Below are 27,626 nucleotides of genomic sequence, written 5' to 3' on the forward strand. Positions count from 1 at the left end.
GGATTTTGAGGGAGGAAAAAAGAGGGCAACACAAAGGCACCTTGCCATTTTTAAGGTGCAAGAGCGTGTCTGCTCAGACACTTTGAAAATCCCTGTTCAGTCAGCAATCTTGGCATTTTGTTCAAATCTTTTGTTGGCATTTTTTTCATCTTCAGAGCAGCCTTCTTCACATTCTGCAGCTGCGAAGATGAAGGAAGGCTCCTTGTTCAGGGGGCAAGTTCCTCCCGGTTTGTTTCAATGAAGGAAATGTACAACTGGTGTTAATGGCAGCCTCTTTCCCTGCCAGAATTTCGGGTTGAGCAGGGAAACCACGCGCAGCGTGAGACCTCTGTAATTCAGCTTCGTTCTAACATCCAAAATTACAAGCTTTCACCATCTGCTTTAGAAGTACCTAAGAAGAAGAATTATAAGGAAAACAAAACAGAGTCATTACTCAGGGTTATTGTTGAAAACAACAGTAGTGGAGCCAACTGCTGACCTCAGAAACTGAGGGGGTAAAAATTATGCTGAAACGTTTCAGCAAAGCCAGCAAATCTGGAAACAGCTCCAGTCTTCCTGTAGCAATTTTAAAACAATAAAGATTAAATGAATCAAAAAGCAGATTCAAAACTGGTGAAAGGAAATGAATTCATTAATTCCTCTTTATCCACAAAGCAGGCCTGTCACGGAAAGCAGCAACAATGGCTTTCCTACAAATGATCCTCAACATTAGGGTGGAGAAATCTCTTCTACAGCTAAGAGGGAGCTGTCTCCGCTGCCTGTTTAGTTCTCAGTCTCTCTCTGAAGGCTTCTCAAGAGCCAAGTGTGACTGTGGCCCCAGTTGTTTCTGCTTAAGGCTACCACAGCCTGTTGAATGTGAACAGAAGTGAAACACCCGAGTAAAACTGTCTTAGAAAGTCTGCAGTGACACCGAGACATTCATTAGAGAATGTTTGAATAGATACCTGCATTATATATTCCAAAGACCTCTAGTCTTCTAATGGACTAGCTTCCTTTTCCTCTGTATTCTTCAGCTTCTCCTTTTCTCTACTGTTACAAAGAAAGGGAGGGGAAGAAAAAAGCCCAAATCAGAGATGCCGAGCAGTAGAGTCATATTCTGAGTTACATATAACACACATAACATTTAACAAGAAGTTATATGATAAGATAATAAGCATCCTACAGGCATGGCGACCACGAGGGCAGGTTCATGGAGGAAAGAACAGAGTGATCATCTCCCAACACCACCACAGCACCTGGGTCCTTCTCTGAGCGAGGAGCCACCGTAAAGGGCAAGAGCCAAACGAGGACTCCAGAGCTCGCTCATCCTGGGGCCCTGTTCTGACTGCAAGTAAGCAGCCAATTATTGCTAATTGTGCTGGCGGTTTTGCATTGTAGACGCTTAGTGTAGGGTCCAAGCCAATGATTCAGAATAGCTACGAGGATATATTTGGCAAGCTGTCCCGGAAGCCTTTCTCTCTCTCCTCCATCCTTACAGTTCAGTGTCTGCCACCTCGATCCTCTTCTCTTGCGCTTTCTTCCGATGGTGTCGACAGATAATTACAACTATCACCACAATGATCATCAGAACACAAGCAGACCCGATAGCCACTGCCAGGAAATGGATTTCTGAGAAATGCACTGCATGGAGAAAAACAGATAAATGAACAAAAGGGACACACAGAGGGCTCTTGGAATGGAGCCGGGAACCTGTATCCATGAATATAACCTTTCCTAAGGCTCCTTTTTAATTTGTATCCATTAACTACCCTCATGCTTTCTCTTTATAATCCCTTTTCTTCCATGCATTTGCCCAAATGTGGAGGAAGGCCTGCCAATGCTTCGCACTGGCTAAATTCACATCACCTCTGGGGGCGTTCTTGGCTGCTCACCTTTCTGCACAACTCTGAGCCGCACTTCACCAATTGTGCCACCAACGTCGGGAGGGTTCTTCACCTGGCAGGTGAACGTCCCGTTGTCAGTGGGCTGCAAATTCCAGAGAACGATGGAAACGTCGTGACGCTCGATATTCCCATCCCAGGTGACTCGCTCTTTAAACCGCCCAGCGGGCAGCTTGTAGGGCTCCTTGAAGTAATAAAATACCTAGGGGAAAGAGAGGAAGGTGTCATTCCCAGGCACCGTGCAGTCTCTGTGGCCGAAGCAGCGCATGGAAGTGGAGAGGTAATAGCTGAGGCACTGTGACAGCCCAGTCGCTCTCAGACGAACTCTGGGGCCATTTCAAAAGAGAATGCCTTTGCTCCAGCAGCCACGCGAGCTCTGTCCTGCTCAGGCCCAAGGCTTCCTTAGGCTGCATTCAGCTGTCTCTCAGTTACATGACAGTACAAGTTGAACCGTCTGCCCTGCCACGTTGGCCAAGGCAAAACACTCTTAAGTCGTGTCAGATGCACGATGTCAGCAAAGACATCGGGCTCAGCTGTGGTGTAAGCGGCTACAGTTTCATCAGGCCCCAGATATTTTAACCCAGACTACCCAAAACCAAACATAAAAATTGGTTCTTTAGCTAGGGTCTGCAAACAAAACTTCTTGCTCAGAGTAATCACTATGAGTCGCAGAGAAAAAGCCCAACGATATACATCCTTGCATGCTTTGGCTGCGCTTCCCTCTGCCCACACCTGGAATTGCTGCAGTCACTGGGCTTACTCAGTGCTGGGCTTTGGGAATGGTTGTTCGGGCAAGCGTGCATCACTGAAATGGAGCGTAAAGGTCTCACTCACCGGCTCGTGAGAGCTCTGGTCCTCAGGCTGGAAGTTCCAGGTCACTGACAAGTGCTGGCTAACAGGGCTGCTGCTGGAAAAGGTGCATTTTAACCGCAGGTTAGTGCCGTTCACAGCATCCACCTCCCTGGAAGTGTGAACTTCCACGGCTGCCGCAGGCCAGAGCACTGGAGGCAAAACAGTAGGTGTTAGAGGTAAAGAAAACTACCGTCTGGGAGCAAGCTCATCACTTTTCCTTATCTGCATTTAATCTATGCAGGAGCCTGCCTTATCTATCCCAGTCAGTGTTTAACCAGACAGTCAGCAATCACACAGGTGTAATTACTGAGGGAGGTGATCCTGTGTATGCAGAACCCAAGAGATCCCCTGTGCTTCATGGATTTTGTCCGTTGATGTGCAAGCTGCACGGTGCTGGTTTCAAGGCAGTCTGCATTCATCTATGTTGCCAGTACAGAGCTTTCTCTACAGTTTTGAGGCTGCACAGTTAAACGCTTACAGATCTGATAACCGCTTGACCACTGAGAAGGGCTTGCCTATAGGGACAACAGACTTTGTTTTGGGGGGAAACGTCTCTCTTCAGGCATGAGCAAACTTGACACCTAGGAGGCGCAATGTGGTGTAAATGCTACCCCTATTTAAATACATACTTGGTCCTGACTGGCACTAAAGATATCATATAACTTCTCACATGCTTGTCCTGGCCACATTATCGGAAGTGATGGGACTTTACTGCACTCCATTCCCCAAGCAGAGGTCTTCAGAAAAGCGGTCCTGCCCTTTGAAGCAGGACTGCTGAGCCCCAATAAACAATCGCTATTTCCCATGCTAGAACTTTCCTTTATAGACTTTGTATTATCAGCCCGAGCATCACGTCCACCACAGCGAAAACTGCTCTTATTGATGTACAAAGTGCCTGTTAGAAGGTTAATAGCCCAGCTGGACAACTATAGTCAAATATAGTCAGGCTGAGGAACTCTACAGGAAATCCTCTAGGTAAATCTGTAAGCATTTGTTTGTCAAAGAAACATCCTCTGTTAACCAAACCACCACAGCTGCCACTTTAAAAATAAGTTAGCATCGCTAACTCGATGCTGCCCTGCAAGAGAGATAATCAGCGAGAGAGAGCATCAAGACACAGGGGAAAAAAAAAAAAAAAAAAAAAAAGAAAAGGAAAATAGGAAAACCGAAGAGTTGCTGGTGAAGATGCCTCTCATGCCTGAGCCCTAGCTGTCCTCTGGCTTGCCCTGCCATCCCAGAGAGAGTTCAATCCCTCTGGCAGATCAGTGCTACCAAAACGGTGGTGCTCGAAGTTCTCGCTTTTTCCCCCCACCGTGGCTGTGCTGCTTGCCTGACTGCTCTAGCTCTCCGAGTTAGTTTCTGCAAAGCAGCAGTGCTGAGCTAAAAAATCTTGCTGCTGCTGGAAGGCAGAGTCTTCACTGTTCCTAATCATGTGCTCCCCTTAGTTTCCATTTACATAATGGTCAAACCAACCCCGCAGAGCGAGAGAAAATATTAACTCATCTTCCTAAAGTAACAGGAAATTATTATCTCACCCCAGCACGATTCAAGTTAAAAAAAAACCAACACTTATCTGGAGTTGTAAAATATGGCTTCATAACAAAGAAAATCAATACATTTCCTGTATTTGAAAATAATTTATAACCAAAGACTTCCTTGCCAAGCAATTTCTTTTCTCAAAGGCGAAAACATTTGAAATGCCAAAACATTTAAGGTGTTCACATTTGAAAATCTTCATTGGCAGAGATCGATGTTTCTCATCCAAAGATTCGCTGTCAAAGCCTTGCATTTTAAACTCTTTTAAAAGAACAACTGTGGGAAATAAGCATAAAATACTTTTTCCAATACAGATTACAAGCCTATCTGTGTGCTAATGCATTTGGGAAAGGAGGACATGATGGTCTTAGATTCCAGCTATATTGATATGAACCACTTAAAACTCAAGCAAGTTTATTGTCAGTCTGGAGTCGTTGCAGCGTAACAGATCTAAACCCAGCACTGCTTAACAATCTCCGATTGTCCAGTAACAAAGATAGTGAAAAAAAGCCACCTAGGAGTAAAGTCCAAATTCCTGGCAGGAGAGGAGAAGATGTGTAACGAGAGCTCAGAATGAGATCAGTGTTCTTCTTCCGCCTGAACACACCTAAACCTGTTTGTCCAAGAAACTCAATAACTTCGTGTCACTTGCAGTGAACCCCCGACCGAAAGAATCACAGCAATCCTCCGCAACAAGTACCTGAGACTCCTGTAAAGTCGCTGCCTTAACGAGGACGGTAATTAAGAGCTCAGAAGAGGAAAGTCAAGATGGCAACGGAAGCCAGACGGTACCAGGTTTCCTTACCTCGGAACTGCACCCCAAGGAAGAGCACAGCACCCAGCCAGCTGGGGCCATGCATCGGGAAGACAAGTCCGTACTCCACAGGCTGAGCAGAACCGGAAAGAGAAATTCCTTTCAGGTTCTCAATGCCGGATGAAAGACGAGTTTCTCAAAGCCTTCCCAGCAGAGTAGACTAAATTCCTTTCTTGCAGCTTGGCCTGCAAGGCGACGCGAGTCCTGTGAGTCAGAGAGCGCTCCCTGCCCTCCCGCTGAAAGGCAAGGTGCGGCCAGCACGGCTCACTCCTCTCTGTAAAAGAGGGAGATTCTCAAGGTAAGATTAATTTCTTCTGCCTCCCATATTCCTTTGCTCTTTTGTGTTGCAATCATCCCTCCTCCCAGCTTCCACCTGAAACCACTCCCCTCTTGTGGGACGTAATTATGCTCCTAAGAGAAAATTTGCCTGAAGGTGCTTACAGATACCCTGAAGGAATGAGGGCCATTAGTATGGCAAAACCCCGCACAGGATCAAAAATAAGCAACCCAAGGTAGGCAGGCTGTAGCAGCACTGTGGGCACGCACCCAGAGGATGGAAATGTCCTACTAAAAGACAGATACCTACAGCAAATTGAAATGATCGTTTTAAAGTCGCTTGGTTGCAGCCATCTCGCAGAAGAACTGGGAGACTGCATTAACTGGTGCTTGTAAAGTTCTTGGAAAAGTCGAAAGACGGCTACATCCAGCCCGGTGGCAGTCCAGACACAGCTGGGGAAAGCCAAGCTTACAAGCAGCACAAGGTATTAGAGAAAACCAGTGCGACACAAACCGTTTTCCTGGTGGCACGTGGCACTGGTGAGAGCATGAGACTAAGCTGTGCATGCGTGTTGGCAAAGCAAGGGTGTTTGCTTTTGAAGACTGTAAATCACTTTAACAGCAGAACCTGCTGCTGGCTGCGGCTGTGTTTGGTCCGTGGCTTAGTTCCAAAAAGTCATCCCAGGTTATAAGCTTTTGTTGTGACTGATGCTAATTTTCCTTGCAGCGCTGCCAAGGCAGGGACGGGAAGATGCCCCAACCTCTGGATGTTTTGAAGCATTCCCTCCAGCTCCGAGCTGAGGAGCAGAGTGAGGGGACTCTGCTGCGCAGCAGTGTGGGCTCCGACTGGGATGTTTGGGATTACCTGGGACACGCTGAGAGGATGTCAGAACTGGCCAGAACAAGGTTTTGGTGGAACAAGGACAGCAGGACTCTCAGACTTCCACAAGGACATCTTTCCTCCCATTTGCTGTTGTAACATCCTTGCGGCAGTTTCTGAAGAGAACGCTGAATTTTTTTTCAACTTTTAAACTTCAGGTTGCAAATTTGACAATGCAAAAAAACACTGAGGCCATCAATGTCACAGACGGTCCACAGAACAGCACAGAGAATCTTGTCTCTGCTAATAGCCCTGAGATACCATATATCTCTATTTTCACGGGAATAATCTGGCCCTGTGTTAACCCTTCATCACTGCATCTCCCCAGATTTTCACTCAGATTTTCTCTCACTTTTCCAAAGCGTCATCTCCAGTTTCGTTCACTGCCACCATGAGAACGGATTACACTGGGGTTCTCTCTTCGTTTTGCAAACAAAGGGTACTTTTGCCTTATCAGATTTTGTTTCAAGTAAGGCAGAGCTCAGCAGTCAGTTTGCTGCCACTTCCGAAGACTGTCTTCCTACACAGCAGCAGCTTCTCCCCCTCAGGCACTCCTGGGTGTCAATACCACATTCCTGTAATTCCCAGGGCTGGGAAGAGGGGCTGTTGTGATCCTTATTTGCAGAATTTCACTAACCTTCAACATCTTGTTTCAAAAAGCACTGACTCCAGCTGTTAGGAGAAGACCGTGTCCCCGGCACCTTTACTAGTAACCTAAATTCTCTGGTGTTTCATTTTGAAATAAGTAAAAGAAAGACCTGAGAGCTAAAGAGAGCACCCCAACAAATGAGTCAGGGCCCGCAGCATTGTGATTAGCCATGTCGTTGAACGGTGAGCTCTTGGGAAGGAGCGAGAAGCCAGCTCTGTCCTTCCAGGCATCTGGAAAAGCGTCCTTTGAGTGGGACCTCTGTGTGGCAGGTGGGGAAGCATCCCACACCCAAACGTCTGCTTCGGACACATACCCTCAAATCCCCACTACGCTCACAACCGTACCGGCAGCTCCGCCACCTCTGCAGGCTTCAAGCGGGGGAGGACAGAAAGACAGCGTGTTCCCACTTCGTCCGGGCTGGATTTCCATCCCTGCTGGAAGCAAAGCTTGGAGAGCTCCCTGCCCCGGTCCCGTGGAGGGCTGTGCCTGCCCCGGGCGGCAGTGGGGAAGGAGCCGGGTCCCTCCGGGAGGCGGCCGGGGCGAGCAGAGCGGGCTGGAAGGGCTGCGAGCCCCCTCTGCTGGAGCCCGGCCGCTGCCGCTCGGGCCGGCCAACCCCTGCGGCCAGAGCTTCTCCGCAGGGAGCCTGCGGAGCCTCCGGTGGGCCAGGGGCAGAGGTGCCCGAGCGCAGCATCTGCATGGAAGGATGTCTCAGGCGGTGCCCGAGCGCAGCATCTGCATGGAAGGATGTCTCAGGCGTTCCGATGGCTCTGCTACACCACGGCCCCTTCTGCGTTCGGCAGCTTGTGAGACAGAGGCTTTCTCCGCGGAGACAGCTTTGCCCCCAGCGTTTACCTTTTGTGAGGGCTGCCAGACCGGTGAGGAGTCAGACATAAGCAGGATTTAAAGAGATGAAGCTGATTTCATTGTAGGTGCAATTCATAACATGCTACATGGAAATGTAGAATTGCTTTTGCAGTCTCATATTGAAACGGAGGAGAAAGAGCATGGGAGTTAAGCAAGTTCCCCCTGTCAGGAGCACGGGTCAGGGAGTACCTGTCGGGAACAGAGCATCGGCTTCAGGTCAGAGCTTGCAGCGGGACTTGTGGGCTTAACCACCCCTTCCGCTGCGCTCCTCGCCGCCAGTACCTGTGCGGAGGTGAGCCAGGGTGAGGAGCTGGCAAACACCACCCTTGAAGAGGCAACAGGAATAAACGGGTTGTGTTAGAGCAAAATAACGAAAGCAGAGTCTAGTTAGCATCATCAGTGACTAAAAACCCCGGGCTTTTACTGCCTGGCACTTACAGGCTCTTTTCTGCTGGCCGTACAGCATCTCTAGGGGCTGAGCTTCTTGTAGCGTTTCTGGTTCCTTCATTTATTCCCTCGCTATGCTAAGTCACTTGCAGTAGTTTGAACTTCAGAAACACTCGCTTTGAAGTGTTGTTAGGAAGGTCCTAATGGCAAATCTAATCCACGTTTATCCCTCCTGCTCCTCCCAGGGCAGTTACAACGGGTCTCCTGAGCCTTGCACTGGGCTGGTGCAGAGCAGCCACCCCTTGCTGTCAATGACGTTCCGTGAAGACGTTTTGAGCCTCCGCACTTCCTGACACGGACTTATTTTACCATCCGTGTTCAGCGTCTCTCTTGGCTGCTCGCAGGTTTCACTGGAAACAGTGAGTCTCCCCGGCGCTGCTCAGCTCGTTGCCATACACAGTTCTGGGAAAAAAAAACCTTGGGCCTCTTTCTTGTAAGCGAGAACCTGAAAAGCCAACGTGTTCTTTCTTCCCTCACAGCCAGCTGCACATCTGATGTGGTAGAGAAGAGCAAGAGGAGGAAGACGAGGATGAGGTTGGAGTGGTCCTTGCCTCTGCTAGGACTCCTGCTGCGCGTGGGTGAGTACAGCCGGACAGAAATCCATGGGGAAATCCATGGGGATGCAATGGGTGGCTGCCGAGCAGAAAGCACAGGGTTTGGCAAATGACCCGCGTGTACACTGCACGTGGAGCTGCTGCTCTCCAGAGTGAGCCTTCCCTTCGGAGTGCAGGGACAGAGGAACGGGAATCCAGCCCTCTCAGGCTAGAGAGAAGAACCCAAGGTCCCTAGTGAATTTTTGCTTACCAGCTGAGACACTCAGATACCTGCTCTCCAAACTTCACGCAGCAGGGTTGGAGCTCAATGCACTGCTTTCCGCGGCGGCGTGAACTATAAGGTTCTGCAGGTTTAATTTGATTTTTACGCTTTATTAATGCACTTTCCTTAAACCTTTTTTTTTTTTTTTGTGATCATGGGCAAATAACTTCAGTTCGGATTCACTGTGATATGATGGGAGTGGTAGCAATTTCTGTGTTGCCAGTTTGAACTGACCAGCATTTAGAAATCTGGTTTAGGATGAAGTGCAGAATATCTGTAAAGACTATAAAGAAGCTAGTAACTATGAAAGATAAGTTTGAAAGATAATTAAAATAAGACTATAGCTGCTCTGCCGCAAATACCAACTGCTATCCTTTGAGAAGATTGAAAACATTTGATTTAGCAATGGCCTGTTTTGTGATGGTTTTTTTTTTTTTAATTTAAATTCATCTTATATAAAGAAAAAAGAATCAGATCGCCTTCTCCCTAGCCAAGTCCTGTACCTATGGAATTTCAAATCTACAATTTTGTTATAAGTAACTCCTGTTGTAAAGCAAGCGCTCCCTGGGAAGAGACAACAGCACTGAACATATGAATACCAATCGTTTCTTTACTTAAGTTACTTTCTATCAACAAACGTTTTTAAAGCAAATCACAAAATCTTATTCAGACCTCCTAAAAACTTTTCCTATAACACTCCAGCTCCAGAGAATTCAGTGGAGCTACTTATTTCCTACCAAGAGAGAAAAATCAAATAGTTGAATTGCTTTACAGTGGTAAATCAAGCACCAGGGGCCAATCCCCCAGCGAGTACACTCTTTCAGAAGACAGTGGTTCTTACTGCAGAAATTAGGCATGATTTTCCAGTAGTCTTCGGTCCATGACAACAAAGCGAAATTCTTGGGTGTACAACCTGCAATAGCCCTTTTTCTAAACTGGGGTGGAAAATTATTCAGATTTCCATTCTGCGCTACTCTATGTCAAAAATGGCTTCCAAAGGAAAAGACTTCATTTCAAAACAACATCCTGTCTTAGCACACAGAATGCTTCTAAGGCATTTAGCGCAAATATAGGAGTATAAACATCTCTTTTAAGCAGCCAAGTTCAGAAAGAATACCCTTGAACTAGGAAAGGTGTATGATCTCAGTAGCTAAATTACTTAACACTTATTATTCTTTCTTTTGTAGTTGGCACCGCAGCTCAGCAGGGTAAGTGTATTTTACCAGCATTCCTAACTACTGAGTATGATAAAAAGACCAACTATGGTTCACAAGCGAGGATTAAAAGTCAAATGGAAATATTTGCATTTTGTAAATATTGTAGGATAGTAAAAATCCCTTGTTCATTTATTGTTACTGATCACACTGATTTCAAAAATTGGCCGTTGTGAATTGTCCCTAATTATTGCTAGAGATCCCCAGGCAAGGTTGGGCTTTTTCCAACAGCAACAAGCAGTGAGATTACAGCAGGCTGATTTCTTAACACTTACTGTTCTCTCTTTACAGAGGTTTCTGAAGAAGAGACAGGTAAGTGTATTTTACCAGCATTCCTAACTATTTAGCATGATATAAAGACTAGAGATGCCTCACAGGTGAGGACTAAAAGGCAGATAGAAATATTTGAATTCAAGCGGTATTTTAGGAGGAAAAAAAAATCCTGTTTGTTAGTTGCTATTGTCATCGCCCATCAGAAAAAATCAGCTGTAATGAGTTGCCCCTAATTACTGTTACTGGTCTCCAAGCAGGGTTGGCCATTTGCAGAGAGCACAAGTATGTGGATAAACAGAACGACGGATGGCAGGCGGCCAGGCTCTCTGCCACGAAGTAGAATACTCCGTGATGTATTTTGATACAGTTTAGTGTTGCAAAGAATTAGTGTAAAAAAAACTAAAGGAAAGCATGCATGCAGAAAACGTATACTCAGGGAATTTACGTTACACCATAAAATCACAGATTTCGCAGCACAAACTCTCACGGTGGGATCGAGGGGGCGCAGGGAAGCCTGCCCAGAAGCTGTTTGTAACACTGGTTTCCCTTCCCCTTGGCCTACCTGCAGATAAAGAATTCCTGGTGGAGATTTCCGGAACCACGGTGACAATCACGTGTCCCTTGACTGAAGGCAACATAGTCTGGGAGTCAACTGCGACAAAACCAGAGGACAGCGAGAGGAAGTACGTTATAGAGAATCACAACAGCTCTCCTATGAACGTGAGCTGTTCCTCAGGTGACAAGAAGTATCACTTGTACCTGAATGCCAGAGGTGAGTCAAAAAGCACTCCGGCTGTGGGCTACAAATGCAGTCTATGCACACTAGGAGCTGAGCCCTGGTGTTCAGTGCTGCCGGGCTGGGTGAATGCCATTCTGCCGAGGTCCTTCCCGCTCTGTGTGGGCAGTAAACAAGCCCAAGAGCACGCGTTTGGCAAACAAAATCTCCCTGCTCCCTACGCCTTCCCCTTCTGCTGCCCTCAGACCAGGTGGTTGTCAATAGTTCCCGCGTATAGACCGTACAGTCTTTTTTTTTATACAGCTTCTGCCACGCTACAAGGCGAGAGCAATGTCTGTCACAAAAGCCAGAGGCATTTCTTCCCCTGCAGAGTGGAAACCTCCCCTCTGCAGCACACAGCCTGGCTTCTGTGACCCCTCAGCCAGGGGGGTTTACACTTAGAATCCAGCATAAACACAGGGTGGGCAATGATTTAGGAGATGTTTTGCAGCCTCCGGCTACCAGAGGGTAGCCAAGGGGGCTGCACACACCGGCCCCCGGTCTGTGTCTGTCTGCAGATGAAAATGACGGGGTGGATAGAACAGCCTGTGCTGTCCCCCTTCCTCCCTTTGCTCTTTTCTCCTTCCCACCCCGCACCGTCTCTTTTCTGCTGGCACTAAGGAGATGAGCAGGGCCTGGACTTTCCGTGCCGGAAAGGAAGGGTGCCCGTCTCTGAGCACCTTCATCTCTCCTCCCGGCAGTGTGCACAAACTGCGAGGAGCTGGATGCCTTGGCAGTGACGGGGATCATCATTGCGGATCTTCTCATCACCTTCGGGGTGCTGATTCTGGTCTATTACTTCAGCAAAGACAGGAAGGGGAAAGCGGGCACTGGTGCTGGCAGTCGGCCTCGAGGTAAGAGCCATCTCAGGCATCTCTGCTCTCCGTGATGCATTAAATGGAGCACTTGTGACAGGGAATTCTCCATTCCCCAAAAGCCTCCAAGACCTTGCCAAACACCACTCCTGCTTGCTGCCTTCTTGTACGGGATGGGTGCGGCTGCCGTGTCGTGTCAAAGGCTTCCTGCCCACAGGAGACTTTCACAGGCAGCGGCATCAAGTCTGCGCTGCAGCAAACTCTCTACGGCGGATGCTTAGCTTGCAAGCGTAGCTGCAAAGCCGGCCTGGCCCTGGCCTGCTCAGCTGCTGGCTCAGGCAATCAAAGACATCAGGCTGTGGACAATCAGGCATTAGGCTCGCACACAAAAAATGTGATTGGAAATCACGGTGTTACTAAAACTATACGTTGGAATTCCTGGCTTCCGAGACCATGGTTTGGTGACCCAGTGGATCCAGCAGCGGGGCTCGTAGGTTATACGTACTAGGGTAAAGTGACGTAGGGTGGTCACCTCACAGTGCTGGTTCCGATTTGTTCCAGAAGCATTGGCGATGACACTTGTACCCAGAGCCCTCCGGCCGGGCTCTGTGCAGATCAGGCATTGCTGCTTTTTCCCTGGCCTTCACAAAGCTGATAGAGCCCTTTCAGCATTCCCTGTTGTGTACTTATTGTGCGTAGTGATGTGCTCGTACCTGGGCGGCTTGCTGAGGCAGAGGAGTGTAGATCTGGTACCCACATTGTGGAGCTGTGGCCTGGAGCTTCTTGTTTTCAAGTTTTCTTCACAGCCAGGAAAGCTAGATTCTAAAAGAAAGCAGAGTTCCTTCTAAACGATCAGAAGGCCTCCTGCCTGCAGCAGTTGGGTCTTTAAAAGCTCTAAGCTCACAATAAAGGCGTGCAAGTTGACCCACGGTATGCATTACCCTGGGATCGTGTCCATGAAGGTCCCCTGTGCCGTGTTAGATGAATCATCACCAAGGATGACCCACCTCTCTCTGCCTCTGTTGCAGGTCAGAAGGTGCAGCGCCCTCCCCCTGTTCCGAACCCGGACTATGAGGTATGGAGAACCTGCATTTTTTCCCATCTCTCGTTGCTGGCTGGGGGGGGGATAGCCAGAGCGCTGGGAATCCATAGCATTTATCATTTTTGCTCCTTGGAAGAAGCATCCAGTCAACCTCCAAGCTTTTGTGGGAGCGGAGGAAAAAGGTGGTGAGGGCAGACCCCTTCTCCTGGTCCCAACACAAGGAGTTGGGAGCTTCTTGTGTGTGCTACCAGAGCGGCACTACACCACTCTGGTGTGGTTTTCTCTGCCTACCATGTGGACCAAGATTCTGGCGTTATTTGGGGGTGTGTTAATAAGGATTCCTGAACTAACATCTCTGCTGTTTCCACAGCCCATCCGCAAAGGCCAACGGGAAGTGTATGCAGGTCTGGAATCCAGGGGCTTCTGAAATTCCCACGGGTGACAGGCTGGAAAGCAGCAGCAGAGGGGCTCAGTGCTTCTGCGCAGCTCGGTACCCGTTCTGCTGGGGCTCAGGCATTTTGGGGTAAGCCAGGCGGCTACACGGGACAGGCACCCTGCTGCCATCCGCTCTCCCACCCTGATGTGCTACTTCAGCCTTCAGTTTGACATTAGGGAAAAGAAACAAATGAGCACGCATTGGCAAGAGAAGTTTTCCTTCCCATTAAAGGACTGCAGCCTCACTCGTGGTTCCTGGCCTCCTTTCCCCTCACACTTCTCTCTGTTCCAGTTGCGTGCCCATTTAATTGCCTCCCATTTAATTTCTGCCCTGATGGCCTCCACTTTCTCCCCGTGTCTCCCTGGGTAAGCTAGTGGGCAAAGAGCGGGTCCTTCTCAGAGCGACTGCCCTCTGAGCTTGTCCTGCTCTCGTGTTAATAGCCTATCTTCATTTTGCTGCCCGGCATTGTAATGAGAGGAACAGAGGCAGACAGCATATAAAAACCAAATTGGTATATTTTCATAGAAAAGACACTGCTTTGAATGACAATTTTTCCATGAAAAAGAACAGTTTTCCTTAATAAAAAAAAAAAAGACAAGTGCTTCTACCATTGCATGCAGACTGACCTGTCCATCCGCCAGCCCTTCTTCTGTAGGAAACAAGTGGGGCTAGGTACCGCTTTGCATCCACTGACCTGCATGTTTCAGACCTTCAGCAGAACATCCTCACAGGGACACATGAGGATTTTGGCACCTTCCCAAGCCATCTGAAAGTCTCCTATTGGAAATTTAAGTGCTTCGGTTAAATCTTTGTTGCTATTAAATAGCAGGGCTCTTAGATGTTTCAGATAAGATTTGAACCTCCACTTAGCAATAAGTGCAGTCTGACCAAGACAGCACAACAGGGATTTTCATGTTTCCCAGAGTGGAATTGAGACCCTTTGGCTCAGCCCTGGGACTAGCACCCTGCTCGGAAACAGCTTCTTCACTGGAATTGAAATGAGTGCACTGGGGCCACAGAGACAAAGACCAGGACCTACAAAATCCAAGAGAGCATCAAACCCTTTTGCTAGGCTGTCCTTCTCATCCCAGAGACTTCATGGAGTCCCTTTTTACTGATATATGCTATACTGTAGTTTAGTATAAACACATTTCTTAGAGGGTGTTGTACCTTAAAGGGTGTACATTTTCTGGTGGAGTGTCATTTTCCAGAGCTATCGCTCTTGGAGATTCTTGTGAGTTGTCCTTTGCTGCTGCCCTTTCTCTCCCCATTTCAGCTCCGTAACTTGCATTCTGCCTGAGTTGTGTTAGAAAGATGGCGGGCTTCTTTCCTGTTGGTAAAGATCCATTTTAACTTTTTAATATACATTTAAAGACTGTAATAGATTAATAAAACGGGGACAGCACTACTGTGTATGCATTGGAAAAGATTTCCCCAGTGTTTTTGTCTCTGTTAAATAAAAAAAAAAAAGGTCAGGAGCAGTCTGAGACACTGAGAGCTTCTGTGGGTCTGTTTTGACTCACTTTGCAGCAGCCTACGAGGCGTCTGGGAGCAGAACATGCCAGGACGGGGGGGGGACACAACCACACAGATAAAAATGCCCTGCCGTGCCTGGGAGAACAGGGCAGGGGTCAGCAGGAGCAGGGGAGTGGGTCTGGGGCAAGGGAAATAGCTGAGGTTCCACGCACTCAACACAACAGATGTTAAATCTGCCTGATTTTAAAAGCTGTGGTTTCCAAAGCAGCAGCGATGGGACAGGCAGTAACTTAAGGAGAAGGGCCCAAGAGATGCCCTGATGCTTGGGAATGTTTCTGGTCGAACACCGAGACGCACACATTTCTGTTGCTCGGCACAGCAACAGCTCTGCAGAAAGGAAACGGCAGCAGTGATGGGGGCTGGGGGTGGTTTAACCCTTGAGTTTCAGCACGGGGAGATGAACACCCAACAAGTTTCACCCTTCACATGGCTGTGCTTACCCTGCAGGATGTGGTTTTAGAGGCAGCACAGCTGGGTTTACCATACAAGGTGCTCAACATCTAGGAGGGAGATCGCCAGATACAACGAGCACTAACCCGAGCAGCTCTGAAACCACCCTGGGCCACGTTCTCAGCTTCTGCAAAACATCACTGCTCCCGGGACGTTTGCTCAGCCCAGCCCTACAGCCCATTGCTGCCAGTGGGATGCGAGAAGCCCAGAGCACTCTAGGTGCACAAAGCCTAAATTTTCCTCCAAGCTACACCCTGGTGCTTCTGCCACCGTTTATGGAGCTGCATGTTTGGCTACTGTTTGCCCCAACAGTGCCATCCCACGCTCTCCTTATCTCAGCGGGATCAGCGCCCATCCAGCGACAACATCTCTCTGCCTCTGTGCTTACCTGCACCACAGAAATATTTCTTCTTCCTCCCGAAGATGATGATGCTGAAGAGCCTCTCACAAGCAGAAGAGTTGTAAATGTTGCCCCTGCTGTGTCTTTGATTCGTGCAGAGCGTACCCCCACCCACTCTGCCCCGGGTTTCTCCTGCTCTTTGCTCATTGCTTTAAGATCTCATGGCGATAAAAGCGCGATGAAGTAGGCAGGCTGCTGGTCGCTATTTTTATAAGGTCCTACCCAGATGGCTTTGCAGACCAAAGGCGGTATTGGCATAGTCTACCTGCAACGGTCACATCAGGCTCAGCCTTCACCAGAGCAGGTTAGAGCGGGAAAAACCACTAAGACGTTATCCTGCTCCTGTGAAGGGCAAAATGTTGTCACGAAAAGAGCCGGCACCGTAGGAAAGCAAGTCATTTTCTTGTTCACCATCCGCAAGGCTGATCATACACCGATTCCCGTAAGGGCACAAGGGGTGCACCCACAGCTTTTCACAGCCCATGTGCTGTTTGCTGTGTCAGATGTGTCACAGATCGGTGGCCGATTTTTATTGAGTGTTAACTCTTCTGGTGCTTACTTTATACCATTGAGTCACACGGCAATTCACAGCCTGTGCTCTCTAAAGCCCGTCATCCAGATTCTTAGAAAAGCAGGAAAACACAACCTACAGGTGTGTGCAACCGGCACGTGGAGGGTGACCTGGTTTCTGAGGTTTCTAACTGCTGATCCTGTCTGTTCTCCGCCTGCCGCTTGGGCCGTAGTCAGACTCCATTACCTGCTTCTGCTCAGAGCTGGGGAGCGGGGACCTTGCCAGCAGGAGCTGGGTCGGTGTGGGGAGACCCGGTGCTGCTCAGTGGCTGCAAGGGCGGTCGAGATGGGAAAGGCTCTGAAAGTTTGCTTCACTACATCCTGTACTGGGCACACTGGGATGGCTAACGAGCCTGAAAGGGGGGTTGCCGAATGTCCCACGGAAGATCCCTGGCCCGGTTACGGAGGTGGGCTGCAGAGGCTAAAGAGGGTGAGGGGCGGAGACTGCAATTAAATATCAAGCCCTACATGTGCAGAGGAAAAGTCCTCCTGCCAGCCCCCCAGCTCTGTCAGGGGACTGAGGCACACAGGCACTTTGCAGGGGTGACACAGACCCTGATGAGTGTCACTGGTGTCCCCGCTCCCCGTTCTGGAAGGGGAGTGAAACGAGACAAAGCCTCTGCTGCTATCAGGGGTAGGGACCCTCTCCCTTCACAAGGTCCACCATCCCCAGCTTCAGCAATGGACCCAGATGTCATTTAGATCCTGGCAGAGAGGGGTGGCACAGCCACCGGCACACGCCAGCACTGGCAGAGCAGTGTCCTACCGGGACAGGCAGGAGACCGACAGCAGATCCAGGCAGATCCCATCCAGCGTGCCCCTTCCCCAGGCCTCAACACAACCGACGGAGCAGAGAGGCTGTGGGATAGGCTCATCTTTAATGAGAGGGATACAGAAGCACAAGAGGTCACGGAAAGAGCAGAGTGCTGCAAGCAGCCCCATCCCGGCAAGGAGCCAGAGGGCTCTCCAGGCAAAAACCTGCGCTGTCTTCGGCCAGCACTGAGCTTACAGAGGCGCTGGCCGTAGCTTTGCTGTAATATCACTCCCGGCGTGAAGGAGCCACGGGCCCCAGCGTCTTCCCACTTCACTTGCGGGCCTTGGCAGGTGTCAGCCGGCTGTACTGTCCGTCGTCCCGCTCGCCAAGGGGCTAGGAGGGGAAAAAAAAGGCAAGACGAGCTACAACTGTGTCTGTCCAGCCCTGGGAGGGAGGGTACAGGGGAAGCTGGCCCAGCCCTCCCTTTGGCAGCTTTTGGCAACTTTCCTTCCCCAGCACAGAGCTTAACAACCCCAGAGAGTAAGAGACAGCTGAGCTTGCCCCATCCTCTGGGTCACTCGGCAGAGGTGGCTGCAAAACGCCCCAGCACAGAGCAAACTCCAGCACAGCTCAGTGCCTTGTGGCATCGAGCATCCCCCAGTAGCTGTGCTGTCACGGCCACACTGGTCCCACACCACGCAAAGGTGGTGAAGCCCTTGCACACGTACATGCACGCCCACGCTCACCTGGTAGAGCTGCTCGTTGGCAATCAGGTTCTGCCTGTCCGAAGCTAAAGAAAGAAAGGAGGAGGTCAAGGATGAGGGGAGTCATGGGCGGTGTGGTGAACATTTGCAAACAAACCCAAGCAGCCGGCTGCTTTCAGCCCTGTGCTTTTACTTCCTCCGTGAGGCTCTGTGGAAAGCTCCTGCGAGGCCTCAGATGTTCTTGTGCCACCAGCTGCTGTCCCTGGGATGATGTTTTGGTGAACCTCTAAAGTACGCTCGATGGCTTCTCCTGGGAAGCTCAGTTAGGGGGCAGGAAGGGCACACGGAGTGCTCGCATGGATCCCTGCTCTAGACCCACCGTACGCTGGCTGCTGCCTGCACTTGCAGTGACGGGAAGTCCCTAGGTACCACACGCAGCTCCTAAAGATGCCCAGGCACTTCCCACCCCTACCCACGGGCAGCCAGCGGGGCTCTCCCCTCACCTCGTGACATGCGTCCCTTGTCCTGGCCGGTGATGCAATACACGGCAACCGCCAGGAAGACGGTGGCGATGACATCTGCGACCACGATCCCCGAGATGGTGGGAGCGTCCACTTCGATGCAGTTCTGGCACACTGGAAGCCCAAAAGGACACAGATGCTGAAAGCAGGACCAGGACCCTGCCCCTTGGCCACCTCCTCCCTGCTGCCAGGGTCAGTCTGAGCCCAAAGCGCTCAGCCAGCTCTCCCAGTCCAGCCAGGCTCCAGTCCCAGGGAGAGAGAGACCAAGGATTAAGTCTGGATGCTGCGTGACCCAGCGCAAGCTGCCACGTGTCCCCAGCACTCAAGGCAGGCCACAACAGAGCCAGAGAGCGGCTAGCAGTGAGGCAGTGCAAGTGCCAGATTATGACACTAAATGAAGCTGTAGAGCTCTCCTGGGGACAGGGGAACGAGCAACTTGGCTGTTCCTGTGGGAAACCTAGCACAGGAGCTGCCAGGACTCCTGCAAACTGGTGGAACCACCCTCAAACTCCAAGAAATCAGTAGTACCCTCAAAGATTTCCTTGGCTGAAATCTCCAGATAGTTCTGGCTCTAGAAAACAGGTTTGCAACACTTACTTCGGTAGTGCACCTGGAGGGGAGGGCTTGCCTTTCTGCCTGCTCGACACATATAGCTGCCTCTGGGGTCATCATAAATTCTACCCAAGTCCAGCTGTGTTGTGTTTCCTACACTGTTCCCATCTCTCTGCCAGATAACTTCGCCTTGGCTGTCTGTCACACACTGCAGGAACACGTTCCCGCTGACTTCTTTCACGATTATTCGCTGTCCTGTAAAATAAAGGAGGAGAGCAGAAAGCTTCACAACTGAGTCCTCAGCCCTCACGGTGGTGCAGAGCTCAGAGATCTTGTTCACGGAGATGGTTATTATAGACAGCATCGCATTAGGCTGTCCCCTGAGCAGGGGAAAGGACACGGCAAACAAAAAAACTCTGCAAAAAGCAGCCCAGTGTTCAGCTGGTGGGTACATCAATGCAGCTCTGGGTAGTTTAGAGATCCAGATTCCCTTAGCATGAAAACTAACTGGAATTGGGCATCGACCTAGCCGCCGCTCAGACTGTACATGCGTGACCCCCATTCCACACACAGATCACACTGATATTGACGTGCAACTGCACTGAGACACACTTCAACAGAAAGTTAAATGTTTCCACCAGCAGGGACAGGAGCTGAGCCCAAATAGCGAGACAAAAACCCACTTGTTTTTTTTACCCAATGGTAAAAAATGTTGTTAGTGAAAAGCGTGCGAAAATCCACACAGAATTGCTTCCTTGCCCCAAAGGCATCACCTTCAGAGTCTGCAAATAGAGAGTAGATTCCTTGTGTTATTTGCTGAGCGCCGGAGCTGAGTACAGTCTCTCCTGCCCGTGTATTTGTGCTGGGCACAAAGCCCATGGCCACTCTGGTCTGATACCACGGTACCGCCGAGCCCCACTTTACATGCTCTGTCATTGCAAGGTGGGTCTGAGCCTTCACAGCCAGCCAGGGAGCAGGGGACACGGCTCCAGACTGTCACAGCGATGGCGTGGGGCCGGCAGAGCAATCCCATCCTCGTGAACCGCCGCACCGATTCACTCCCTTCTCCCCACCGACGTTTACGAACCTCACATCAAGGTGCCGCGATGGACAACCCCAGCGAGCAGCGGGGACCTGCTCCCCGGCCACCCTCCCACCGCCACAGAGACACCCGGGGTGGGAGCAACTTGGGTGGCGATCTCCAGGGACCACGGCGAGCGCCCAGCCGACCCCTGCATGCTGACCCGCTGCAGCCCACGGGACGAGCCCCAGCCTCGCCACCTGCACGGGGTCCCTCGGGCGCACCACGCCGGGGGTCTCCACGCACTGCGTCGATCGGCGCCGCAGCAGCCCGTGGCTGATGCCCAGGGACTTACCTCGGACGCCCCAGCTGGCCACAGCCAGGCTGGCCAGGAGCACCCAGGCACCCAGGGCTCTTCCCCTCCGCATGGCACAAAGCGGTGGCAGCTCTTTCTCCTGCTCAGAGGAGAGGATGCGGAGAGAGCTCCTCGCCACAACACACCCCGCACCCCGAGATCTCTGTCGGGTACCGGATGCCGGGGGCTGGAGCTCCCTCCCTCCCTCCCACGGCAGCCGGGGGGTGTCTGAGGTGCCCCGCGCCTGCCTCCTCACCCCAGCCGTGGCGCCCACGGAGAGGCAGGGGAAGGCAGGTGGGGCTGGGGTGGCGGGTCCCCCAGCAGCTGAGGACCCCCAGCAGTCATCTCTTCCCCTGCAACCGTGGGTCCCACCACAGCCGTGGACCCCCAGCAGATATGTGTCCCACCAGCAGCCACGGGTCCTCCTACAACCACGGTCTTGGCAGCAGCCATGGAGCCCCCCAACAGCCACGGAAGCCCCAAGCAGCCACAGGTCCCAGCACAGCCGTGGAGCTTCCCGGCAGCTTTGGGTCCTCCTACAGCTGTGGACACCCCCCGACACTCACGTGTCCCCCAACTGCCATGGAGCCCCCCTGCAGCCACAGGTCCTTCCACAGCCAAGGAGCCCCCCAACAGCCTTGGACACCCCCAAGCAGCCACACGTCCCACCACAGCCACGGAGCCCCCCAACAGCCATGGAACCCCTAAGCAGCTACAGGTCCCGCCACAGCCCCAGAGCCCCCCGACAGCCACGGGTCCCCTCGCAACCCCCAGCAGCCACGTGCGGCCCCGCAGCAGCGAGAAACGCCCCGAGCAAGTCTGTCCCAGCCCGGGCGCCGTAGCGGCGCCGCCGTCCCGTGATGCTGTGCGGCGGCGGGCGGGCGGCTGCCGGAGCGGCAGCGGGGCCATGGCGGCGCCGGCGGGCTCGCTGGTGGCGGCCGTGCTGGCCCACTCGGGCCGCCTCGACAAGGAGGACCTGGGCACCCGCATCGGGCGGCTCTCCTGCCGCGTGGAGGAGCTCAAGGCAGGGCCGGGAACGGGGGTGGGCAAGGGGGGCTTCGGGAGAGCCGGGGGGGGGGGGGGTGTGCGGGCGCGGCTCCGGGCGCCGATCTCCGGCTCGTCTTTGGGGTTTTGAGGCCGGGCTGGGGGGAGTTGAGGGGAGAACCCATCAGCCCAGTTGTGACCAGGGTGGCCCAGGCCGTGAGGAGGTCTGTGAGCGCCGCTCACCTGAGTGACGGTGTCCCCGCCGTCCCCCTGCTGCAGGGAGAAGTCTGCAACATGATTAACAAGAAGTACAACGAGTTCCTGCCCAGCATGCAGAGCGCCGAGGACCTGGTGTCCAAGGTGGACGGGCTGGCCAGCAACATCGACCTGCTGAAAGCCGGGATCGAAAATGAGGTGACAGCGGGCTCTGCTAGATGACATTCAGTTCCATCCCAAACCTGTGTGTTCCCCCCCCATCTTGGTGTGTTGCAAGGGGGCCGGGGTAGGATGACTCCTGACTGAGAACCCTGGGTGATATCACCCCTAAAAAACGCCCTTAAGGTGACATGTGCTGTACAGACGCGTGTCACATCAGGGGTGTAAATAAAGAGCTGTCATTAAGGGCTGGGCCGTGTTTGCTCTCTGTTTGTGCAGTTGGAAAAGTGTGTCACAGCCTCTTCAGAAAGGAGAAACTGATGGGCCCTGTGTGTTGCTGTGTGACAGCGGGGGACCGGCTAAGGGCTGGTCCCCCAGTTATTGTGGGCAGCGGGAACCTAAATCACAGCCGTGCACGTTCACTGAAGTCTTTAATGTGAGCAGCTCCTGCAGGCTGGATGCAGACCCACTCTCTGCTTTGATTTTTCCAGCATCTGGGTTCTGTAGCACTAACTAAGAATTAGCTTTCAGGTCGGTTCAAGCATTTTTGCATTTTAAGTAGCTGTGTTAAAGGAACACTGAAGTCCTTTTGAGACTAATTTCTTTACAGTGGCTTTAAAAAAAAGCCTGTAGTGTATTAAAAAAGAAACCGGTTTGTTTATAAGGATCTTCCTAGAAAGGATAAAATGGATAGAGCCTTTTTCCTCCTCAACAAACTGTTCTAACAACAAAAATATTTAAATCTACTGTCATTATCACTATCAAGAGGAAATGCCTCTGATAATATTTGCTTGCTGTAAATTAACTGAAAAATGTTATTTTAGGTTCAGCGAGATCTAAACGTCGCTGTTGCTGAATTCACTGAACTGAAGCAGCAATTGGAGCGTGACACCCTGGTTCTGAGTGTTCTGAAAAAGCTACAGGAGGTGAGGAGGGGGGAGCAGCTTAAAATCACAAGCGGTAGTCACCCTCTGCTGCTCCCTCTGTGGCAATATTCTGGGCTTCTCCTTGGAATGACTGTCTGTGCTCCCCCGTCCCTAGCCACGTGGTGTAAAACATTGGAGTCTCATACGCCAGCGTGTGTCTGCTATTAACCTGTTTGATCATTGCAGTTTGATACAGCTATTAAAGACTACAATACTGCACTGCTGGAAAAGAAGTATGTTGCAGCAGCTCAACAACTGGAAAAGGTAACAATAACTTCTTAAACATCTGACAATGTTGTTCATACGTGCTTTCAGTAAATTTCACGAGATGCTTTTCATTAGCAAGGGCAACACTTACCCACGTTTTGCGTTTGATCTTCACCCCCAGGCACGAAGCAGCCTGAAAATGCTGGAATCCCGCAAGGGCTTTGAGCTGAAGATCCTGAAAGCGCTGGGCACGGAGCTCACGGTGCAGACGCAGAACATGCTGTACCATCTAGGAGAGGAATGGCAGAAATTGGCCGTGTGGAAGCTTCCTCCTTCAAAAGGTACTCACGATTCTAGTTTGTTCCACTATTGGAAGTGTCTGGCTTCAAGCACCTGCAAAATAGGGAATACAGGAATAGCGTTGGACCGAGCCTGGTTTAAGGACTCTTTCTGCTGTTCGCATAACCTAATGAGTGGGAGGGAGTGGTGGCTGGCCGTGTTCTTTGGGTATCGCTCCGCTCCTGGATTATTCAGGTGCTACCAAAAGCAATTTGACGCAGTCAGTAGTTTTTAAACAGAGTTTTGAAGGTTTGTCTGCCTCATCTGTGGTATTTCTTAGGAAAAGTTGAAGCAGAGATCAGAACAGCTAATGGCAAGAACTGCCTAAGGGTCTGTATGTTGCTGTCAGCACTGAAAAACCACCTTTTCCTTTGGAAAAGAAACAAACCTTTTCCCTTGAATTTGACTCGAAACGGGGAGGAGCGGGCAAGGGAAGCGATTGTCACTAGATATCATTCAATTGCAGGGCAACTGCATCGAGAACTCTCGGTTCTGTCGTATCTCGGAACGCACTCTGACAGATGGTTCTTCTTCCACAGAGAGCAGCAGCCTGGAGTCGGCGATGCATTCGGAACTGCACTTGCACACAGTGCCATCAGAAGAGGAGGAGGTCGCTGGCCCACCAGTTGCCTCTGTGCTGCAGGCGTTTGCTGTCCTGGGAGAACTGCGCACCAAGCTTAAAATTTTTGGTAAGACAGACCGTGGAACCAGATAAACATGGCTGTAGTGGCCCGAGCGGATGAGTTCAGACCTGTTTTAAGAGGGATATCGAGGTCCAGTTCACTTCAGCAGTACAGGCTTGTGGTTCCCACTGAGCATGAGGCGGATACTCTGGTTCTTATTAATAGGAAATTACTTATATGGAATGATTTATCCTTTCCTGTTAATTTACTCTAGTATACTGGTTTGATCTGCAGCTATGTGGTTTCACAGTCTGATATTTAAATAAGTTGTTTTTCACTTTAAATATGCTGCTCTTTGTTAGGCCTCCATGTGTTTTACAGGAGTAAAATGGTCTTTAGTGAAACCAAACCCAACATTTTACTTACTGGAGCAAACTTCCTGCCTCTCGCTGTTAGAAAACATCTGTTTTTCATTTCTCAGGCCAGTTGTTGCTGAAATACATCCTCAAGCCGCTGATTTCATACCCGTCTCTTCAGCCATTCACGGAGGAGGAGTCAGACGTGCTCATCCTACGTTTTAAGACCAAGGAGCCTAGCTTGGATCATTCTTCTCCTATGGAGGTTTTTTACAAGATCCAGCTAGTTTTTGAAGCTCTCCACAAATATCTGCTGAGTAGGTATTTTCTCCCTTTTGGAGTTAAACTGAGATAAGTACCTTGTTCATGTAATTAGAGTGGAAGCTTTCTGGAATATCTGGTCATTAAGCAGTATTGAGTTACGTGTAAAGCCTAAGCAGCTTTTAACCTTAACTGACTACGCTGTGCTCTCCAACAGCTTGGTATCGTGTCAAACTGGACTTAGCGGTGGTCCAACGTTCAGAGCTGGAAAAATGAAAGAGGAAATGTGTTTTATTTATGAACCAGCCACTGCATTTATGACCTTTGCAAAGCAGGCGTATTAAAACCCATTTCTATTCTCTTGAACTCAGATGTGCCTCTGGAGCAGCCTGCGGAAGATAAAAAGGAGCGCAGAGTTACACTCGCAGAGCTGCTGGGCGATATGATATGGGAGGAGTTATCGGACTGCCTCATTCAGAACTGTTTGGTGAATTCAATCCCAACAAACAGCAGCAAACTGGAGCAGTATATAGAGGTAGCTCTCAAAATTCAGATCCACATAGCGGAAATGCCAGATGGGCAGCTTCAACAAAAAGCTGTGTTTTGCAAATACATAATTGTGTATTTCTCTCAGTTAAGCTATGGCTTGTTTTTCCTGTCACGTAAAGTGTGCGAGGTCTCTGATCCATGAAACCGGGGCCATATTTAGCAAGGACCTGGAGACTTTCAGGGCGTGCCATGTCTGGCACGCTGTGGGAGGCTGAAGCTGGTGATGTGGCAGTGCTGCTTGCCCAGCTGGCTTCCTGAGGACCGACTGCTCAGTCTGTATTTGTTGTTAATGGTCACAGGGGTTTCTTGCACAGATCACAAATTTTTTGAAAACTTCATACATAAACCAGAACTTACTGCTAGTGAAGAGTGCTGAAAAAATTCCTTTTCCTGGAGAGGGGGCTGTTTCAAACAGAAGCGGTCATAGGATAAACCTCCTGGTCCCTTTGCCCCGGGTAGCCCAGCGTAATGAAATTTGATCATCTTGCTCCTCTGGTTATTTAATTAGGCGGCCAGCACAGTCAGGGGGACAGACCTGCAGTTCAAACACTGTATTATTGTGTGATCGTGGCCCCCAGCTGAGCTAGCTTAAAAGCTGTTGGATGGTTAGTGCCCTCTTTCAGCTGAGTTTATACCCAACTTCCATTTTGTTCTTTGATTTTAGGAAACTACATTAACGTAGGATGTGTGTTTGCTCTTCTCAGGTGATTAAATCCACCGAGGAATTTGAAAAAGCCTTGAAGAACATGCAGTTTTTGAAAGGAGAGACGACTGATTTACTGGAATATGCCCGTAACGTCAATTCCCACTTTGCTAACAAGAAGTGCCAGGATGTGATCGTGGCAGCCAGAAGCCTGATGACCTCAGAAATACACAATACTGTAAAGGTGACTGTTGATGCAATACACTGTTTTTCTGTGTGAAAAATAGCTTAGCTTTTGAAGACAGCTTGTCTAGGACAGTCGCGTCCTTTTTTTTGTGGAGCACTGATTATTTAGGGATCTTGGCAAACAACAGTTTCAAAGCCTTTTTTAGTGGAGCTCAAGTAGGTTATTTCACTAACAAGATGTTTTTTAAAAATACTTGAAGTTTGCTTTTATAGGCTTTTCTGGCTAATACCATAACATAAGAAAAATTAGAGGATTACTTACAGAGTTGCTTCTAGGTATCCGACGCTATATTGATTGTTTCATGGTCTGCTGTGTCGTTCATAGCCCAGGAGACTTCCAGCAGCCTTAGGGGACTTCTGCAGCCTTGCATTTATCTTGAGTCTTAAATCTTTGTCATTCAATGTTTTTTTACTTTTGTGCAGTCTCCTTCCTCTGGGCTCTAAATTAAATTGTCTCTCTTTCTTGTTTTCCCTTAGATCACACCCGATTCTTCTGTAGCCCTACCAAGGCTTCCTGGTCCTGCAGCAGGAGATCACTTAAAAACAGACAAAACTTCTAAACCTCTGCATAGCGACATGCTGAATTTGGAGCATGAGACTAAACTGAGCAGTACCTCCTTTTCCCTGCCCACGTGCCGCATCAGCTCGTCAGTGGAGAAAACTGATGGAGCTGGCTTATCAGACGCTGTTGGAGGCACAGCCAGCACAGATCAGTGGTAAGAATTATATATTTTTTATATACATATATATTATATATCAGCAGATAACTCTTAGGTGTCAGGTACTTATTGCCTTTGGCAACACCAAGCATCTGTTAATACATTAAAAGAACTTCAAAAGAACAGAAGATACTGAAAATTAGAATCGGCCATTACAGTTACCCTGTGTTATTGGCTGGAGGAAGCATCCCCGGTTCAGAGGGTAGACCAGCAAAGCAGAAAGAGCTGCAGACTGTGTGTCCCGTGCGATACTCAGGTTAAGCAGCCATTTAGACTTTTCAGGGAACGTTCAAGTACACTTTGTTTGTAGTGTAGCTATCAAAGCAGTGAAAATGCGGTAGCTCCTAGTGTGCACAACATAGTTCTAGAGCTTCAGTCCTTCAGTTGGGAGAAACGCTATCGCAGTGTTCACTTCAGTGTTTTCTCGTATGTTAGCTGTCAGTTTAGTAAAATCACAGCCATTTGGGTTTTTTTCAAAACCAAATGATAAGTGACAGCACCCCTTCTGAGGTGAGTTCTTGCTTTCTTTGTGCTGGGTGAAAGCAAGGAACTCCAGCTCTGCATCTGGGCAGGGCTCTTCAGAGAAGACAAGCATTTTGAGGAGCCACTCCTACAGTCTGCTGTGAAAACCGGCAACCAACAGCCCTGAAGGAGAGTTGCCCGGGCACTGAATGCCCTTCAGTGTCCCATAGCAGAGTAGAGGCTGGCTATTTACGCACACCTGCTGGGGGGAAGGAACATTGTCCCACTTTGTTCCTGGAGGTTTCACGTATCTCCTTCTGACAGGTGGTCCGAAGCTTGTCTTTTCCACAATGAACTGACAAGGTCATCGCAGCTTTTGCGAGAAGCTTTTGTGAATTTTCCAGAACGTTGCGCTTTGTTGACATCGCTGTAATTGATCCGACAGTCTACTCTTTGTGCCAGTGCTTCACTACTATCTTAGAGTATACGAACTTCGCAGTATTG

At 50.0% G+C, this 27,626-nt stretch overlaps 4 protein-coding genes across 6 annotated transcripts in view; 2 read left to right on the forward strand and 2 right to left on the reverse strand.

Annotated features, from left to right (window-relative positions):
• Nucleotides 1–968: 968 nt before the first annotated feature.
• MPZL2 (myelin protein zero like 2) lies at nt 969–5,128 on the reverse strand. Its single transcript, XM_074162473.1, has 5 exons — nt 5,074–5,128; nt 2,715–2,881; nt 1,872–2,082; nt 1,476–1,620; nt 969–1,026 (listed from the first exon to the last, which is right to left on the reverse strand). The coding sequence occupies exons 1-5, from the start codon at nt 5,126–5,128 to the stop codon at nt 969–971; spliced, it is 636 nt and encodes a 211-aa protein (XP_074018574.1).
• A 3,339-nt stretch (nt 5,129–8,467) lies between these two features.
• Nucleotides 8,468–15,023, forward strand: CD3E (CD3 epsilon subunit of T-cell receptor complex). Of its 3 annotated transcripts, XM_074162432.1 has the most exons (8): nt 8,468–8,557; nt 8,678–8,776; nt 10,202–10,222; nt 10,520–10,540; nt 11,070–11,273; nt 11,978–12,130; nt 13,120–13,166; nt 13,504–15,023. In XM_074162432.1, the coding sequence occupies exons 2-8, from the start codon at nt 8,728–8,730 to the stop codon at nt 13,558–13,560; spliced, it is 552 nt and encodes a 183-aa protein (XP_074018533.1). In that variant the 5' UTR covers nt 8,468–8,557; nt 8,678–8,727; the 3' UTR covers nt 13,561–15,023. The 3 variants fall into 3 exon arrangements, with proteins under 3 accessions (XP_074018533.1, XP_074018534.1, XP_074018535.1); XM_074162433.1 differs by lacking the exons at nt 8,468–8,557; nt 10,520–10,540 and having other exon boundaries at nt 8,728–8,776; nt 10,202–10,228; nt 13,504–14,973; XM_074162434.1 differs by lacking the exons at nt 8,468–8,557; nt 10,520–10,540 and having other exon boundaries at nt 8,728–8,776; nt 13,504–14,973.
• A 2,361-nt stretch (nt 15,024–17,384) lies between these two features.
• Nucleotides 17,385–20,596, reverse strand: LOC141474455 (T-cell surface glycoprotein CD3 gamma chain-like). The gene is made up of 5 exons (XM_074162360.1): nt 20,433–20,596; nt 19,102–19,311; nt 18,487–18,618; nt 18,026–18,069; nt 17,385–17,672 (listed from the first exon to the last, which is right to left on the reverse strand). The coding sequence occupies exons 1-5, from the start codon at nt 20,503–20,505 to the stop codon at nt 17,610–17,612; spliced, it is 522 nt and encodes a 173-aa protein (XP_074018461.1). The 5' UTR covers nt 20,506–20,596; the 3' UTR covers nt 17,385–17,609.
• Nucleotides 20,597–21,339: 743 nt separating this feature from the next.
• ZW10 (zw10 kinetochore protein) overlaps nt 21,340–27,626 on the forward strand; it is an 11,989-nt gene continuing 5,702 nt past the window's right edge. The window contains 13 exon segments of the mRNA XM_074162359.1: nt 21,340–21,456; nt 21,696–21,830; nt 22,616–22,717; nt 22,904–22,981; nt 23,106–23,265; nt 23,803–23,952; nt 24,368–24,559; nt 24,875–25,038; nt 25,757–25,939; nt 26,419–26,598; nt 26,600–26,633; nt 26,636–26,657; nt 27,096–27,097. Coding sequence (XP_074018460.1) covers nt 21,340–21,456; nt 21,696–21,830; nt 22,616–22,717; nt 22,904–22,981; nt 23,106–23,265; nt 23,803–23,952; nt 24,368–24,559; nt 24,875–25,038; nt 25,757–25,939; nt 26,419–26,598; nt 26,600–26,633; nt 26,636–26,657; nt 27,096–27,097 — 1,519 coding nt within the window.

The sequence above is a fragment of the Numenius arquata genome, chromosome 22 (genome assembly GCF_964106895.1).
Source record: "Numenius arquata chromosome 22, bNumArq3.hap1.1, whole genome shotgun sequence".
NCBI classification, from domain to species: Eukaryota; Metazoa; Chordata; class Aves; order Charadriiformes; family Scolopacidae; genus Numenius; species Numenius arquata.

Bases quoted from the DNA above. Each gene is read 5' to 3' on its own strand.
- MPZL2 (XM_074162473.1), bottom strand. From the start codon at position 5,128: ATGCATGGCCCCAGCTGGCTGGGTGCTGTGCTCTTCCTTGGGGTGCAG. The intron at 2,083-2,714 runs GTGAGTGAGACC...TCTTTCCCCTAG, and splicing joins ACCAGAGCTCTCACGAGCCG to GTATTTTATTACTTCAAGGA. The intron at 1,621-1,871 runs GTGAGCAGCCAA...TTCTCCATGCAG, and splicing joins GCTCAGAGTTGTGCAGAAAG to TGCATTTCTCAGAAATCCAT.
- CD3E (XM_074162432.1), top strand. From the start codon at position 8,728: ATGAGGTTGGAGTGGTCCTTGCCTCTGCTAGGACTCCTGCTGCGCGTG. The intron at 10,223-10,519 runs GTAAGTGTATTT...CTCTCTTTACAG, and splicing joins TGGCACCGCAGCTCAGCAGG to AGGTTTCTGAAGAAGAGACA. The intron at 12,131-13,119 runs GTAAGAGCCATC...CCTCTGTTGCAG, and splicing joins TGCTGGCAGTCGGCCTCGAG to GTCAGAAGGTGCAGCGCCCT.
- LOC141474455 (XM_074162360.1), bottom strand. From the start codon at position 20,505: ATGCGGAGGGGAAGAGCCCTGGGTGCCTGGGTGCTCCTGGCCAGCCTG. The intron at 18,070-18,486 runs GTGAGGGGAGAG...TTCTTTCTTTAG, and splicing joins CAAGGGACGCATGTCACGAG to CTTCGGACAGGCAGAACCTG. The intron at 17,673-18,025 runs GTGAGCGTGGGC...TTCCCCTCCTAG, and splicing joins CCAACGAGCAGCTCTACCAG to CCCCTTGGCGAGCGGGACGA.